General features: G+C 33.9%; 1 protein-coding gene across 3 annotated transcripts in view; it reads right to left on the bottom strand.

Moving 5' to 3' along the window:
- Positions 1-1,103: 1,103 nt before the first annotated feature.
- Bmpr2 (bone morphogenetic protein receptor type 2) overlaps positions 1,104-19,217 on the bottom strand; it is a 103,670-nt gene continuing 85,556 nt past the window's right edge. For 2 of the 3 annotated variants that reach the window (XM_048808328.1, XM_048808330.1), the window contains 3 exons: positions 14,555-14,727; positions 9,894-11,173; positions 1,104-8,607 (listed from right to left, as the gene is read on the bottom strand). In XM_048808328.1, the coding sequence (XP_048664285.1) occupies positions 8,357-8,607; positions 9,894-11,173; positions 14,555-14,727 (1,704 nt within the window). In that variant the 3' untranslated portion in view covers positions 1,104-8,356. The remainder of the gene's footprint in view (positions 8,608-9,893; positions 11,174-14,554; positions 14,728-19,217) is intronic. The other variant, XM_048808329.1, reaches the window with a different exon arrangement.

Raw genomic sequence — 19,217 nt, 5'->3', positions numbered from 1 at the left:
TGCAGAGCAGTGAAAGGACCACCCCCAAATGCCAAATGTCTTAATTTACTAGGATACATTATTCTCTTTAAATATCATGTAACTTCAAAACTACTCTTTTTTTGGGGGTGGGTGGGTACTGGAGATCTAACCCAGGGGTACTTTACCAATGAGTTATATCCCCAGCCCTTTTTATTTTGAGACAGGGTCTTATTAAGTTGTTGGGGCTGGCCTCAAACTTGTGATCCTCTTGCCTCAGCCTCCCGAGTCACTGAAATCACAGGTGTGTGCCACCACACCCTGCTAAGTTGTTTATTTTGAAGTAAATAAATGTTTATTGAACTGGTTATCTATGATACTTGGTGATTATTCAAGTTGATCTAATGAGGCATTCAAAGAGAACAAATTGACTTTCTGTGTGACTTATCCAGGGAAGGCTTTCAAAACTTCAATTCTACTTAGTCTGTTTTATTTCTAGTCCACATTCTTTTTTTATCTCTACTTCATTAGTCCTGTTGAAATCCCACTCATCCTTTCAAGATCCTGGCTCAATAATCATTTTCTCAGCTGAAGTCCTCCTTGGCTTTTCAAACACACATTGGGCATACGGCTTACCATATTTGGGCACTTACAATATCACCTTGTTTGGAAGTAACCATTTCCTGGTTAGGCACCTTATCTCCTCCATAATAGGTATAAGTTCCTGGAGGGCAGAAATTAGAACATACTTTCTGATATCTCTCAGTATAGTAATAATTAGTCAATTTTTAAAAAGCAAATAATATCATTCCAATAAAATACAAGTTGCAAATATAAAACTTCACCGTTAAGAAACAGCATAGAATAAAGCAGAAGATGACTGAGGGCTTCATGAATGCCAGGCAAGCACTCTACATCCCCAGCCTTGTGTGTTTGTCTGGTGTACTGAGGATTGAACCCTGCATACTGTAGGTGGCCAGAAAGTAGCAAGTATTATTCTAACTTCATGGTTTTTTTTAATGTGTCACAGTTAGTTGTAGATATATTAGGTTGAACATTTAATATTCTAGTGCAAAATACCTAAAATATCATACTAGTAATAATAATTTCTAGAGAACTCATAAAATAAAAAAGTACAATTACTGTTGTCATTAATATGATCTTTAATAAATGGAATAATGCACCATTTTACAGCAAGCCTTTTTAAACCTAAATAACTGTCTTAAAATCTCCTTCTCCAATGTCTTTGTATCAATACAATCTTTTTATTTAGGTTTATATATATCAAAGCATTTACTTACACTTATTCATAGAAAACTCTTTAGTGGCTTAATGTCAGCTTTCATAGTGGCATCCATAGATAATACAAAAGAAAAGTGATTTGCTTTATTTCATACTCACACTGATCCATCAAACACAACTTGTACAGCATAGCAAGGTCTCAGACGGCTAATACAAAAGCAAAATAATTGAAAGTAATTATTCATAAATTCATAATATGATATTCTATCTGTAATGTAAGAGCAAAACACACCAACAAAAGATACCCGTTAACAAGAAAGAGGGTTCTGAGGAAGTGCCATTATTTTTCAGCCTTTCTTTTTTTTTAGAAAAGCATCCTCAGAAATGAATACTCTGTAGCTTATGTCTTTCCTGTCCATTCAGAAAAAGCATGGCAGCTACACATTTCCATGTTTCAGCTACTACAACACCCTAGGAGTTAGTATATTTTACAATTATCCATGTATCTTCATTTGAAAAATCATCAACAGAAAACTAAGGATGATTCCAGCTTATACAAACACTTATACAATATAATCTCTATGGAAATGAAATAACAAGGCATACAAAAATTGCTTAAATAAATAAATGTGACCAGAATAAGAAAAGCCACAGAAGTCAAGCAATTCAATGATAAACCAGAATCTAACAATTTTTTAGCTGTATTTTTTAGTAATTTAGTTTCCTTACTATTAAGTTTCTTTAAAAATAAGCTTCTTTTACATACTTAAGAGGATTGGTAACAAGGTGGGGATCCTGAGACAAGAGACTGATTATAAACAACTTCATTGCTAGAATTAAACACAGCATACCATTTTAGAGCTTGAGCTTATCTGATTCAAAGAAAAATTCTATTTGGCTCTGACAATGTGATAGATTACCATAGATTATCTCTCAGAATCATTCAAGCTATTACTAAAGCTATAAACTCAATAGTTTACTTTTAGAAGAAAATTTTATGTTAAATTACCTCTTAAGAAAATTTTCAGAGGAATTACTTTGTTATTAAAAAAACAAAATAAAATGATTTGTCCCATCATGGATAGCCATTTAATCAATGAACAGAAAGGTTTAAGCCAGTACTTCAACTCTAAGGCCTAAATTTGTTGTAACATGTAGCTAATTAGTTGAGTCATTCTTTTTATTCAGTAATTACAGAACTGGGCAAGTTTTTATGATTAAAGAAATCTGATATTATGTCTATGTGAAGTAAGTCAAATAATAACACAAGTCATTAAATAAACTGTGCAACAAACACTTTAAATATTCAACTGGATCTAATTGCTTGTTTGCTACCAACTGAACTTTTTCAGTATACAAAAGATGAAAGGGGCCCTGAGTTTTTAAGTAATATTATGTCTATAAAGTGATTTTAAAACAGGAAGATGTTTCTGAAACCTAAAAGTACAAATAAAATGGGAAAAAACCCATGTTATCTTTTAAAACTGAAAAAAAATAAAGTTGTAATTTTAAATACAGCAATTTTCTTAAATATTCAATCACAAACTGAACACCCTAATGAAGTAATTTTATTTCTAAAGATTCCTTCTCTTACTCAGATTTTAATGTGGTTGTCAAATTAAGTTTTTAAAATAAATGCATATGTTCACAAGGTTTAATAACAAAGCTATAAACATCACAGTAATAACGGAATTGGAATTTTTAAAGATATGAAAGATTTATTTGGGGCATAATTTTAATACACAGCATAAATTCTCCTAAATTATTTACTTTCAAATGTATCTGCCATGAGATAAATGTTTAAATTTTTCTTTATATGCAAACACTCAACTTTAATCAGTCACATAAAAGTTAAAGGAAAGTTGTTATAGTCCAGTCCATGTTGCAAAACAATGATAAGTATTTCAAAAGTGGTCTACAAAAATGTTCATGGAATTATACCTGATTTTTGTAGGGTTTGTTTTTAAAAATGAATCTTGTGTTTAGTGTTCAACACAACAACTGATACAAAGAAATGTAAAACATTGTGGTTTAATAAATACTAAGCTTACTGCAATGTAAGTTAAAAATTTTAATGGCAAAATGATATACAATTCTGTATGCATGGCTTTTTAGTTATAATTAATGAAAATATAAAATCATAAAAACTTCACAATAGAAAATGTTACATAATATAAAAATTAAGTGCTGATTTGCTGGTGGTCTGATGATTGAATCTAATGTCAAATGATAACTAACTCTCAATTCTATAAAACTACTGAACTATTACTTAAATGGAGTAATTAATTTGAGTAGAATGTAAAATATAATTTTATGTGCTCTTAAATATAAGGTCATTAAAATGGAACTGAGAAGGAAAGCTAAAGAGATTGAAACAATTTTGTTTGAAGAACTGAGATTTAGATGTTAACTGAGAAGTCTGAAGTATACTAGAGTAACAGTGTTGGAGATGATGACCAATTGTTCTTTTTTTCCTACTGGGTAAAGAAATGGATTTAAAAATGAAGCAAGAGGGAGACAGAATAGACATGCAGAAAACTTTTCTGACACATAAAACTGCAAGTCAGATAGCAGAGGGACAGAGTAAACCAGACATAAACCATGTGGCAATTTAGGGAGAGTAATGGGTAGGTGCACTAGAGCACTCTCTGTGATATCCTCTTCTCTCATATGTTAATCTGGAAACATGCAGAAAAGCCTTCTTTGGATAATAACTTTTGTGTAACTAGCTCCAACAGTGATTTGCCAGATTTATTTAATGAATATATCTAGGAAGGGATCATGTAAGGTAGTTTGGGGCAGTTTGCATAGTTCATAATCTCAAAGGTAAAATGCAACTTCATTGCTGGAAAAAAAACCCACTATCAATCAAGGCTATGAATATTTAGAAATATCCCAGTCTGAAAGAGACTCCTGGGGTGTATGTGGGAGTTATTACTCAATTTCTAGAATGGCTGGTCTAGATAATCAAGTGTGCAGATTATAAGAGTACAGTTTGCTAAGAAGATAAGGTAATATATAAAGCAATCTGTGAATAATTATGTAAAATAACCTGCATATAACTGGTAGTAAGTTCAACATGTATTTATAAAATGTAGTATAGAAATATAACGTCACATCAAGTTCTAAGAGTTAACAATCTCCAATGAAATATTCATGCCTGTAAGTATGAAAAAAAGAAAATAAAAAGTTTATTGACATATTCAATTTTTTTAAATGACTTTCAGGAGACATATTTACAGAGACTAAAAATTCAGTATAATAGCTGTGGCCTAACTTGGCTTTAGAAGACAAACTTGTAAATATTTTACATAAAAAGATTTGCCAATTTTGTGATAATTCCAACTGAAACACATACTTACTTGAGTAGTGTTTCTTCTTTTCTAGTTATTTTTATATTCGTAATCAATGTACATTTTCTAGAACAAGTAAATACATATGAGGAAGCTACATTACTTTGTGAAAGATAATATTATCTTTGTATCCTTCCCATATCCTATTCAATTAGTTCTCTGGATTAACAAATTTTCTAAAGTCACTAAATGCAGAAATTTCAAAGATTAAAAATTTCAAAGGATTGATGAGATTGAAGTTCTATGCTAATTTAATTTTTCCAAATCTAGTATGGAATCATTTTAGGAAAATGTTCCCAAAGCTACTTTCACTTTTCCCTTAAAATTTACTTTACCTTTAGTTCTGCAATATAAGAAAGCTAGGAGTTAGGTGAATTATTTTAAGGTGGCAAACTTAAGATTGAATTTTGTTTTGAACTAGTAATTATGTCTTAAGCAACAAAAGGCATAGGCAAGTCTATACATTTTATGGTTGCCTAACTGCTAAAATCATTAAGGTGTCTGCTTTGGCTTAAATACAAACCATAATTGTGCTGGAATATAATGACTAAATTTCTTAAAAATGTCAGTACAATACATAACCTGTCATACAGTATGTAGGCAATGTGCTACACATAAGAGATGTAGAGAGGCAGACACAGGCTAAATCCCATCTTTATCTGTAACTAGATGTGAACCTTGGACAAATTATCTAGTTTCTCTTAACTTTGTTTTCCTTATCTGTAAAGTGGGAACGTTAGCTCATTTGGGTCACTGTGAGGATTAAATACCACATATATCTCTCAGTATTCTGTATGTGCCTTTTCATACTTTCTACAGGAATAGTTTTATTTTCTTTCCCAATTATGCATTTAGAAAAAAGTTTTAGAAAATATTTAAATGTAAAAAAAAAAAGAAAAAGGTTTTAGGATTTATATTTAAATCATTTAGTGTAAACAAAATCCAAATCAAGTTCTTTTAATTATTTAATTCTGGTATACAATTTAGATTTGTTAAGGGAACTGATATTAGACTTACCTAGTATGATTACCTAGCATGACGCTTTTAAGGTTACATTAATACCTAGTGAAATAAGTTTTCATATTTTCAAATTCAGTGGCCCTTTATTTAAAAAGACCCAAATTCTTTTCTAAATGCAAAATTTTGTGATAGCATTTAACTATCAGCTTTAAGAAACATTTACTGTTACATGAATAAAATTAGCAATTATATAATTTAAATCATTTAAAGTGATTTTCTTCCTTATATATTACAAAAATTCTAAAAGTCTGATGTATAATTTAACCTAAATTTTTAATATGATCCGTACTTTCTACCTCTCCTATTTTTTCAACAGTTGACTAAAATAACTGGGGAAAGAAAATTGTTTTAAACATGTTTGCATGAAATGGAAACTATGCAGTTATTTTAAGTGGGTAAGTTATTTTTTAAAGCATTTTATTATTGAACATTAAAAAATGTTGAAAAACTTAAAGTGGACTGGCCCAAATAGAAAGTCTACTAGAGCATACAGAACTCTTCGTCTGATAGGAAAAGGTCAGTTAAAACCTCAGATAGTCATTTATCCTTAATGCTTGGAGATGGAATATAATTTATTTTGATTCAATATTGTCTCCTAAATATTTGAAAAGACTATTCTGAAATGCATTTTAAAGACAAGAGAACTAAATGAAAATTTCCTGGGAAAAACTACAAATAATTTGTCACAAAGATAAAAGATAATAGCTTTATGAAAAAAATTATATGCCAGAAGACTAAAAAATATGTTAAAGGTCTGAATCACAAGAAAGGTCCAATAAAACACAAAAGGTGGAAATCCTGGGCACTAAAAATAATCTTAATTCTAAGAATCAAGACCTGTAATCAGCAATCCAGTTGAATAAATGGTAAATGTTGTAATCTCTAACTCATAACATCACAGCAGATGGCAATAAGAAGGCTTATATATAAATAAGTCACAAGTATTTTGGACAGCCAGCTGGGAAGTTTAAGCTGTCTTTTACTAAATGCTCAAGACAGAGAGTATGAATGAGAAAATATTTTGTTCAGGAGGTAAGAACCTAAATCAGAAATTTGGGGATTTATGTTTTTCTCTTAGCTTTTTATGTCCCAGAAAAATCTTAGAACTTAATCAGATAATGTTATATTAAGTACTCCATGAATCTGAAAAAAATAAGTGAGATCACTGTTTTCAAATTGTCAGTATATAATTTGTTTAGGAAAAAAAAATCCCTTATTTGAAAGAAAGTGCTTAATTTTAAAAAAAATGCAGAGGTTGTTATTTTAGAAAAAATTATAAGTAATCAAAGAAGCAAGGAAGCTTTAAAAACAATATTATTTTAAGGGTTTACTATCACTAAAAGGTGTATTCTAATGCAATATAAATAATAAATTCTGCTCACATATCAGAGATTATGTGAAAAACTAGCAACAGGAGAAATTATGAAATGAGGACTACGGATGAAATACACAGTTTTGCAAAGAGAGAGAGGGTAAATCTCAGCCTGTTCAAGAAAGGTAAGTTTGGCAGTATTCCTTCCTGCCATAGAGATTTGGCATGCCAGTTGAATGATTTTTCTACACAGTGTTTTAGGTCATGGGTAAAGGAAATAATTTTCACATAAAGTCACTAGGCTTTGCTTGGGAACATAATAAAGTACTACAGGTTCAAAACTATGAATTATTTTTGAAGTTATAATAAAAGAAAAATGTAATTTTTTTGAGTCAAAGATGGCCTATTCAGAGAATGAAATTATAAAACTATAATGTCTTAACCACCTACTTACTTAAATTCCATGTAAGTTTAACTCTAAATGTTTTCTGATAAAAATGTATTTCTTAAATAAATGAATATGGAACATGTACATACAAAAATAAAATTAAAAGATAAAAGACTAATATTTGATTTCTTGTATTTTGTTCTCTGCTCTTTTATGAACTTCCAAAACCAGAATCAAAATATACTTGTTAAAATGCCCAGAAGGATATGTTTAAGATTTGGAAGGTTAAAAGAATATGGCATTTCAAGATGGGTTTTGGTAGTTTCTTCTACAGAGCCCTTTCAGACAATGTTTCTGCATTCTCCAAAAAGAGAGAGAAAGCAAGAAATCAGGTAGCTGCTTTCTTCTGTGCAAAATTCACTGTCACAGAACTGACCTACAAAAAGCATGGGAGATAGGGGAGAAAACTGTTCAGATTATGGAAGAATGAGGGGAGAAAAATGTTCATATTATGGAAGAATGTGTGCCACATTAGGAAGAGCGCTTACAAGAAAGCTTATTTGTGGTCTACAGACTATTGCACATTCAAACAAAATACAAGAGAAAAGAATGTCCAACAGATAATATGTTTAAGAACATATCAACATATAAACTAGCTTGTGCCCAGAAATAAAACATGGATACCAGACACCACTGCAGGCAAACCTGTCTTAATTTGTTTCTGTTTTAATGACCTTTAGAAAATGGTCCAAACTGATTATCAGCAATACAATGTTTTTGCTTTTTTTTTCTTAAAAAAATATTTTGAGACCACTTTTGATACACACACATATAATTCTGTGGTCATAACAGACAAATACAACTTTAGCGAGACTAAACAAAAGTGCAAAACTTAAAAAAACAAAATTAAAAAATATGGAAGCATAAGCTAATTTTTCTGCATAGCTGAAATCTATTTAAAGCAAGTCCTTGTTGCAGGAGTGGGAGGGGGTGCTGACAGGAGGATAAAGCAGTTTTTTTTTTTGTCTTCAGCATGTTTAAATGATGCAAAAAATAATTTCACTCCGTAACCTTGAAAACATTTCACAGACAATTCATTCCTATATCTTTAGACACCATGGTTGTGGCAGTGCCTCCTTCTGCAAGGTAAACGGTGGTGCTGGATTTGGAATGAACTGCCCTATCACTGCCATTGTTGTTGACCTCACAGTCCAGTGGTTCAGTGGAGATAACCCAGGTGGAAGGGCGCCATCGCTTAAGAGAATAGGGAGTTTTCACACGCTTCTTGATCTTTTCACCTGATCCTGATTTGCCATCTTGCGTTGACTCACCTACTGAAAATAAAAGTATGGAAAAATGAACTATGTATAAAGAAAACATTAAGAAGTAAAAGGTTAGGGTTGAATTTCAAGGGGAGGTCAAGCCAATATCTATAGAAGGCGATAATGCAAATTTCTTGAAATTCACAATGCCAGGCAATGTTTTTCTAGGCAAAATTTAACCAATTCATTTTGAAACTCTTTATGTCAAACATTTTTGTAATTGACTGAATTACAGAGAAATAAATAAAACATAGAAAATACACAAGTATAAATGGAGAAAATCCAGAAGTCCTTAGGTGTTTTCTCAAATTCTTTGGTTTTGGTAGATCCCAATTTGGTAAATTATTCTACTTAATGCTCAAAGTAGATCAGATTTTAAAGGCATCTAAGCATATATTTTTTCAGAGGAAGGACAGAAATATTAGGGTACAAATTGTCCAGTAATTCTTTCTTCCCATACCTGGCAAGCTATTTTATTGACACAGAGCCCTGCAATAAGGGTGTGTCGACTGGTCTATAACACAAGCCACTTAAGCAAGGGGCTACATTGGTTTTTTGGGGGACTTGTATCTTTCTTGCAGCCCATTTTATAGTCTGTAACAACCATAAAACATGACTTTTTTTCTTCCTTATGTATTGACAGTTTAAAGACAAACCATTTTGTATAATGATGACTGTTAGAAATTTTAGTGAGCTTTCCTATCTTGTTTTGTAATACTTTTAGGGCCAAAACCCAAGCATCAACTTATTATTTAAGTTGTCCTGTTGCCCATAGTACAATACCATAAGTACAGGTGGAATTCAACATGTAACTCTTGAAAAAGATGACACTAAGCAACTGAGAACAACTTTAATAGTTTCTTCATAATCGCTTTTCTGAAATTTCTATGTACTTTTAAGACTTACTAAGGTTAAAATAAAAATGTAGGTATAACAGACGCTAATATGTGTAAAAAATATATCAAAAATTATAATGGCATAATGTTATTTAGAGCTGTTAAATTGGTATTTATTTAATCCTATCTGCTCATAATAAGTGCATGAAAGTAGCATTCACATAAAGCATATATTAAATTGGGAATTCTTCCATTGTGACATTGACCTTTTAATTATTTATGATAAAATTGTTTCTTCTTACAATAGTCCAATTACTTTTGAAGCCTAACCAAATGGTTTATTTCTATTTCCCAAAGTGATAAAGGTAAACAGTCACTGGTTGGAACACAATCTGATTTTATGTAGCTATTTAAATGGCTTCAAAGAATACCTAAGAGATGGTCCATGATCCCTCCACTTACTCTGTATACTGCCGCCATCTAGGACATTTGTGGCTGAAAGATCCAGAGAGTTGGGCCTCTGTGCTCTTCTGGGCTTTGATGGCCCTGGATCTGTTACTGTGCTTGAAACAACCTGTGTAAGAACATCTTGTTCTGAACATGGATTACTGTTGTTGTTATTGGAATTAGTTCGGCCACCTTCTAGTGGCCGTTCCCTCCTGTCCACAAGACGATCTAGAACACTTTCATCATGGCCAGCTTGTTGGTCTCGTCTTAGCAAAGGTTCATGCTCATCAGGACTGGAATTAATATTCAGCCGGGTATCCTCACTAATAAATTGATTCTGCAGCATTTCTTGGGCCCTATGTGTCACCATGTTGGCTGTCTGGCCTGATGGAACTGCCCCATTGGCATACTGGGTTGTGGCAGCATGGGAGTTAACACTGTGGTTTCTACCTGCTACTCCATTCATGGTGACTGTCACCACATGAGGTTCTGCTGCATTGATTGTATTCATCTTGGCAACTCCAGTTTCTACTTGTTTCAAGTTAGATTTGTGCTTGCTGCCAAATTTTAGCCGGGGCTCCTTTGTTGAATTTTTGGTGTTCAATGGCAAACTAGTAGGTCTCTTAGGAAGGTTCTGTTGTTTAGGGAGAGGGTAGATCTGAGTGGGTGGAACATCAGGAATTAAACATGCTTGGCCATTTGCAGCCTGGGTGTAGTCCTGCTGACCAGTCACTTCTACTGCAAGCTTTATGAGTGGGTAAAGCAAGCTAGAACTGGTACTACTCAGTGGGTCTGGCCCACTGAACTGTTTAAGAGAATGCTCCATCAGATTCTCATCAGAGCTTTCCTTGAGGTTCTTATCAACTTCTTTTGGGTCTAGCTTGTTAGTCTCCAAGTCTTCTTCTGTCAGCTGTAAGCAGACAGGGGTTGGCCCAATTGACTGTGCAACATTTATGGCATGGAGATTTGTTTCATCTGGGTATGGCATCTCAGATATAGTGGTCATACCAGTACTTGGAGTGAGACCAGTGGTGTTTGTGGTTGTTGTGTTGGCGGACAGACTGGTGACACTCGTTTCAGGGCTGGGGATTCGAGCTTGTGCTTGCTGTCGTTCATAATTTATTGAATTACGATTCTTTTCCCCTACAGTCAAAGGTGTGCTGGACATTGAGTGCTCAGAGGAAATATTCTTCACAATGCTGTCAGTGTGATGGATAGAATCTTCAATGTATGAGGAAGAAGAATAATCTGGATAAGGGCCAATTTTTGGCACACGCCTATTATGTGACAGGTTGCTTAAAGAAAGAAAAAAAGTGTGACATTGAGAATGTACATTTACGACAAATAGTCTCTTCAAGTAAAACCACTGATTTTAAAGGCTGAGCTGCTAACTTATATTACTTAAAAGGTCTAATAAAATAATCAAGTATTAATAACCTGCTAAATGCTAATTTTATGTGAATTAAGACTACTGAAAAATCTATATGAATCTAGACTTTTATAGATGCTCATTAATTTTGGTTTAAGAGTCAACTTAAAAATATCCCCTATAATTTTAAAACATTACCAAATATACCTTTACAAACTATATACTTATACAACTAAACATTATGTTTTGTTAAGAGAAGGAACCATGGCATAAGTTTATTTCATATTTTCATAACCCAATATCCACTGCTTACTCAACAAATACATTATAAATTGTTATATTAGCCAAATGATAAAAATAATAAGTTTTTAGGTTGCTTCAAAGAGTTCCAATTAAGAGGCACAGACTAGCAACAGAACATTTTTTTCTGGGGTAGTCTAAGCAAAATCAGTGAAAGTCCTGCAGCCTAGGCTATGAGGCAGATGAAGGATCAAATGACATTCAGACAAAAGCTCAAAGAAGGGCTGGGGTTGTAGCTCAGTGGTAGAACACTTGCCTAGCACATGTGAGACACTGGGTTTGATCCTCAGCATCACATATAAATAAAATAAAGGTATTGTGTCCATCTATAACTAAAAATATTTAAACAAAAAGCTCAAAGATTCAAAACTGCTCTCTAGTTATCAAGGGTTTGTCACAATCATTATCATTCCTCAGAAGTGGTGGTTTTTGACCAGTGCATTGTAACACATTTATAATTATATAAGATCTCACTAAAATAAAACCAGGGATAGCTTTAACTAAAACAATAAAGGTACAAATATTGGGAACATTAACAGATAAAACTATTATAGGAGAGAAGCAGATGCTTAAGGAAAAGAGGTATTATAATAGAAGTCTGATGAAGTTATAAGAGAAATGACAGGAAAACAGAGAAGAAAAGGCTGTTACAGAGTCACAGGAAAAGGAAGCTAGGGCTGGGGTTGTGGCTCAGTGGTATAGCGCTTGCCTAGCATGTGTGAGGTACTGGGTTCAATTCTCAGCACCACATATAAAGAAGTAAATAAAATAAAGGTCCATCAACAACTAGTAAAAAAATATATATACATAAAAAAGAAAGCTAAGTAGGTATAGAGGTTAAGATGCAATAAAATAAAACCTGGAATAAGAATGAATATGGAATGGACTATGATTTAGGGGAATCTATAACAGACACTGGAGATGAGAAGCAATACTTAGAGAGTAGAGCTGAATACACAGGAGTCAGGGGAAAGGCCAAAGGGAAGCATCAAGAGTTTCTTCTTACTATTCAAGAAAAGTTCAAAAGCATTTAATGTAAAAGCTTTAGCTGACTCTTCAAACAGGTATAAACAGCATATTAGAAAATTAGAATGAAAATTAGAACAAAAAGAGATGGGAACAAGCCTTCCTCAGATATTGGTAGAGTGAGAGAATTTATAGTAAGAAGTACTAGTCTCTACCTTCTTTGAGTTATTTTTTTTTTAATTTTTTTTAAGTTTTTTATGGAGCTTTATTTTATTTGCTTATTTATATGTGGTGCTGGGAATCGAATGCAGTGCCTCATACGTACAAGGCAAGCGCTCTACCGCTGAGCTATCAACTCAAGCCCCTTCGTTGACTTATTGATATAAAATATCCAAAATGGATTTGATCTATGTATAAGTAGTACAAATAGTTCATAATACAAATTCCTCTTAAAAAAGAGAAGAAGAGAAAATAGCAAAGAAAATGATTCAACAATGAAGTATATTTTTAATCTCAATTTTCTCTGGTAATTCTTTCCTGGATGCCTCTCTGAAATTTTTAAACATGTATTAGATAAAATTCATAGGAAGGTCTGTTCCTCCTAAATATGGAACACAGAACTAGAGATGAGTCAGTCTAAAAGTTTCAAGTTGTAGGAATTTTTTTTAAAGCCTTTTAATTTAGAACTAAAAATTCATAGTTCTAACAAAGGAAACATCTCATAAAACAATGTTCATGGCAAAACAGAAAGAATGCTAGAATTGATTAAGAAAGAGCACTGGAGTTGGCATGGTGGCTCATGCCTGTAATACCAGCAGCACAGGAGGCTGAGGTAGGAGGATCGTAAGTTCAAAGGCAGTCTCAGCAACAGCAAGGCATGAAGCAACTCAGTGAGACACCGTCTCTAAATAAAATATAAAACAGGGCTGGGGATATGGCTCAGTGGTTGAGTGCCCCTAAGTTCAATCCCCAGTATCCCCCCTGCAAAAAAAGAAAAAAGAAAAATGAACGAGTATTGGATAGGAAGTCTTCAAACCTCAGTGTTCAGTAAAACAGTTAGATATATAGGCAGGTTCACGGTATCCTTTATTAAAAAAAAAAACTCAGAGGAAGAAGGAATAATAACATACTGGGTATATTAGACAATATGTAGAAAGACTTATAAACCTTTTGAACTATAAAATTATTTTACTTTCATTACTTCAGGAAAATTGAAGCATTACTAATCTCGGGGCTGGGGTTTTGGCTCAGTAGTGGAGCACTTGCCAACTAGCATGTGTTAGGCACTGGGTTCAATCCTCAGCACCACATAAAAATAAATAAATAAAATAAAGGTATTGTGTCCATCTACAACTTAAAAATATATATATTATTTATTTATTTTTGTGGTGCTAGGGATTGAACCCAGGGCCTTGTGAATGTGAGGCAAGCACTCTACCAACTGAGCTACATCCCCAGCCCTCTAAATTTTTTTTTTTTTTTTTTTTAAAGGGTAATCTCAGGGCTCGGGATGTGTCTCAAGTGGTAGTGCGCTCGCCTGGCATGCGTGAGGCACTGGGTTTGATCCTCAGCACAACATAAAAATAAAATAAAGATATTGTATCCATCTAAAACTAAAAAATAAATATTAGGGCTGGGATTGTGGCTCAGCGGTAGAACGCTCGCCTAGTGCGCGCGGGACCCGGGTTCGATTCTCAGCACCACATAAAAATAAAGGCATTGTGTTGTGTCCATCTACAAAAAAAAAAAAAAAAAAAAAGATCTCTCTCTCACTCTTTCTCTCAAAATAAATAAATAAATATTTTAAAAAAGGGTAATTTCTTTATCTTCAGATGTAAAAAATACAGATTCCATCTTGTACTCATACCAAATAAATGTTTTTCAGTAGAAAAATGGAGATAGTAAAAGAAAAACTGAAACTTTACGAAGTATGAGTTAGTCACTGCCTTATTAGGTTGGCTTAGCAGTATTTATTTCCTGTTTTTTTGTTTGGTCTAAGTTTCTAATACTGATATAGTTGTCAAACCCCTCAGGGCCTTACCGCTCATTCTGCATAGCAGTAGTCATGGGATTGACTGTTGGGCTCACAGATTTGTTTCTTTCCCATATCATCATAAGTTCAGCCATCCTTTCCTCAGCACACTGCGCAGTAAGACGAGCCTCTGCATCCTGGTCCCAACAGTCTTCGATTGTCTCCTTGAGTGACCTCACCGCCTGTAACATAAAGTACATGTCAAACATTATGTCTTAAATAAAATGTACCAAGCTTTTTAGTTTATACCATGAGATAAAAGAAAAATCAGGTTCTTTAAAACCAGTATTGTACAAAGCTATATTTTAGACTTCAGAGATTTATTTAATTTTTTATTATTTATTTATTTATATTATTATTATTTTTTTAATTTATATGACTTCAGAGATTTATAAAGGTGTTTTGCAAAAAGTGAAATTTTGGAAGAATTCTCAGAAGCTGAGGAGCAAGGAAGCAAGCAAGCTTTAACTTAACTCTTTGAAAAATTATCTATAAGGCTAAGAAGCTATAATCTGTTATAGATATTTCTTTACGGCCACAAGTTTATGACACTGTTTTATTTCAATTGATAGCCACTAATTCTACTTAAAAGATAAGTTCTGAGTTTGATAGATTTTTGCCACTTGGCCATCTTCTGTCCGTAGGTGGACCTTCTCACCTTTATTCCTAGTCAAATGTGCTTCATTCCAACCTTAAAACTTAAAATAGTTCCATTCTGTAGTATTCCCATACATCTGCAATGAACAATAGTCTTCCTTTGGGGAAAGTTTTCTATTTTTCTTTTTTAAATATTGCATTATAATTATACATAATGGGACATTCATTGTGGGAAAGTTGGTTTTAATTCACTTCAAGAAAACAGACTTTGGGGGCTGGGGATGTGGCTCAAGCGGTAGCGCGCTCGCCTGGCATGCGTGCGGCCCGTGTTCGATCCTCAGCACCACATACAAACAAAGATGTTGTGTCCGCCAAGAACTAAAAAAAATAAATAAATATTAAAATCTTTAAAAAAAAAAAAAAGAAAAGAAAACAGACTTTGGGAAATTAAAGGGATATGGATAGGGAAAGAAGAACTCAAATTAGCACTATTTGCGAACGATATGATTCTATACCTAGAAGACCCAAAAAATTCCACCAGAAAACTTCTAGAACTAATAAATGAATTCATCAAAGTAGCAGGATATAAAATCAACACCGATAAATCAAAGGTATTTCTGTCTATCAGTGTCAAACCCTCTGAAAGAGAAATGAGGAAAACTACCCCATTTACAATAGCCTCAAAAAAAAAAAAAAACTTGGGGGCTGGTATATATCTCAGTTGGTAGAGTGCTTGCCTCTCATGCACAAGGCCCTGGGTTCAATCCCCAGCACCAATAAATAAATAAATACATACATACATACATACTCGGAAACCAACTTAACGAAAGAGGTGAAAGACCTCCACAATGAAAACTACAGAATGCTAAAGAAAGAAATTAAAGAAGACCTTAGAAGATGGAAAGATCTGTGTTGTTCTTTGGATAGGCAGAATTAATACTGTCAAATGACCATACTATCAAAAGCACTACACAAATTTAATACATGGGCTGAGGATATGGCTCAGTTGGTAGAGTGCTTGCCTCACATGTACAAGGCCCTGGGTTCAATCCCCAGTACCACACACACATACACACACAACAGATTTAATGCAATTCCAATCAAAATCCCAATGACATTTCTCATAGAAATAGAAAAAATAATCATGAAATTCATCTGGAAAAATAAGAGACCCAGAATAGCTAAAGCAATCCTTAGCAAGAAAAGTAAAGCAGGTGTCATCACTATACAGACCTTTAACTATACTACAGAGCAATAGTAACAAAAACAGCATGACATTGGCACCAAAATAGACTGGTAGACCAATGGTACAGAATAGAGGACTCAGAGACAAACCCACATAATTACAGTTATCTTTGATATTAGACAAAGGTGCCAGAAACATACATTGGAGAAAACATAACCTCTTCAACAAATGGTGCTAGGAAAACTGGAAATCCATATGCAGCAAAATGAAATTAAGCCTCTATCTCTTACCATAAACAAAACTCAGCTCAAAGTGGATCAAGGCCCTAGGAATTAGACCAGAGACAATGAGTTTAATAGAAGAAAAAGTAGGCCCCAATCTCCATCATGTCAATTAGGCCCCAATTTTCTTAATAAGACTCCTATAGCGCAAGAATTAAAGTCAAGAATCAATAAATGGGTTGTGACTCAGAGGTAGAGTGCTTGTCTAGCATGCATGAGGCACTGGGTTTGATCCTCAGCACCACATAAAAATATAATAAAGATATATGTCCACCTAAAACTAAAAAATAAATATTAAAAAAAATAAATGGGATGGATTCAAACTAAAAAGCTTCTTCTCAGCAAAAGAAACAATCTGTGAGGTGAACAGAGAGCCTACATTTTGGGAGCAAATTTTACCACACGCACATCAGATAGAGCACTAATCTCTAGGATATATAAAGAACTCAAAAATCTTAAAACCAAAAAACAAATAACCCTATCAAAAAATGAGTCAAGAAGATGATATACATTCAATCAGCAAATATAGGAAAAAATGTTCAACATCTCTAGCAATTAGAGAAATATAAATCAAAATTACTCTTAAGATTTCATCTCATTCCAGTCAGAATGGCAGCTATTAAGAATACAAACAACAATAAGTGTTGACGAGGATGTGGGGAAAAAGGCACACTCATACATTGCTGGTGGGACTGCAAATTGGTGCAGCCAATATGGAAAGCAGTATGGAGATTTCTTGGAGAACTGGGAATGGAACCACCATTTGACCCAGCTATCCCTCTCCTTGGTCTATTCCCAAAGGACTTAAAAACAGCATACTACAGGGACAAAGCCACATCAATGTATAAACACATTGTAGCACAATTCACAATAGCTAAACTGTGGAACCAAACTAGTTGCCCTTTAGTAGATGAATGTATAAATTAAATGTGGTATATACACATGGAATATTACTCAGCATTAAAAGAGAATAAAATCATGGCATTTGCTGGTTGGAGTTGGAGAAAATAATGCTAAGTGAAGTAAGCCAATCCTCAAAACCAAATACCCAAAGTTTTTCTCTGATATAAGTATGCTGTTTCATAATGGGATTGGGTGGGGGAGCATGGGAGGAACAGACAAACTCTAGACAGGGCAAAGGGAAGGGGAGGTGAAGGGAGGGCGCATGGGGGAAGGAAAGATGGTGGAATGAAATGGACATCATTACCCTAAGTATATGTATGAAGACACAAATGGTGTGACTCTATTTTGCATACAACTAAAAATATGAAAAACTGTGCTTTATATGTGTAATATGAATTGTAATGCATTCTGCTGTCATACATAACAAATTAGAATAAAAAAAAAGAAAACAGACTTTGGATACATTGGGAGACAACCACTGAAAAATCCTTCCAGACCTGCTTTTGGATTTGTTTTTATTAAGCTTCATCCTTTTCATTTGCTCTGATATATATATATATATATATAAATAAAATATATATATATATATTAGACAGAGAGAGAGAGAGAGAATTTTTAATATTTATTTTTTAGTTTTCGGCGGACACAACATCTTTGTTTGTATGTGGTGCTGAGGATCGAACCCGGGCCGCACGCATGCCAGGCGAGCGCGCTACCACTTGAGCCACATCCCCAGCCCCTGCTCTGATATTTATACTTCTGTATTTTTAAAACACCTGCTTTTAAAAAAATATGGCTGTAGGCAAGGGGTTGCTAGATATAGCAAACAAAAATATAGGATACAAAACTTAAACTTGAACTTCAGATAAACCAACACTTTTTTGAGGGGAGGGTACTGGGGATTGCATTCAAGGGCACTTAACCACTGAGCCACATCCCCAGCCCTGTTTTGTATTTTATTTAGACACAGGGTCTCACTGAGTTCCTTAGCACCTCACTTTTGCTGAGGCTGGCTTTGATCTCAGGAACTGCCTGCCTCAGCCTCCTGAGCCACTAGGATTATAGGCATGCCAACATATTTTTAGTATATGTAAAAATCCCATGTAATCTTTGATCTGAGGATTTGATCTGTGAAAAATATTTTAGGCTAAAATTCTTGTAAGCTATCTTCGTGACATTTTAAATGTTTCCTCACAATTTGTGTTCTGCAACAAACAAATCTGAACTCTTAACGTGGAAGAAATTTTGAGGGCTGAGGGTGCAGTTAAATGGCAGAGTGCTTGCCTAGCATACACAGGGCCCCAGGTTCCATCCCCAGCACTGGAAACAAAACAAAACTAAACAGAAGAATCTTGTGATGGGGGATGTTGCTCTGTGATCTAGCTGTAACTGCAGAAAAGAAAAAAATTAATTAATTTCTGGGCATATACTTATTGCATAATGGTCCATTTTGAGTAATAAGGATTTTGAAAAGCTCCCTTACACACTGAGGCACCTAGAAAGCCATTACCTGAGCCTGGGGAGAAGAGACCCATGGAGACAATAAGCTTCCATAGCAGGTGATCTTTAGGCTCAGCTCTAGGAGGAAGTGAAAGCTACAGCACAACTGTAAAAAGACCTGCATAAGCATTAAAGGAAGGTCCCAATAGAGAGCCAATCTACAAAGATCTGGAGAGCATTTTATTTTTTATTCTTTTCTGGTCAT

This window comes from Marmota marmota, unplaced genomic scaffold, assembly GCF_001458135.2.
Source record: "Marmota marmota marmota unplaced genomic scaffold, marMar, whole genome shotgun sequence".
Classification (NCBI taxonomy): domain Eukaryota; kingdom Metazoa; phylum Chordata; class Mammalia; order Rodentia; family Sciuridae; genus Marmota; species Marmota marmota.
The sequence above is the reverse complement of the archived record's forward strand: the minus strand, read 5'-3'. Positions and strand labels throughout refer to the sequence as shown.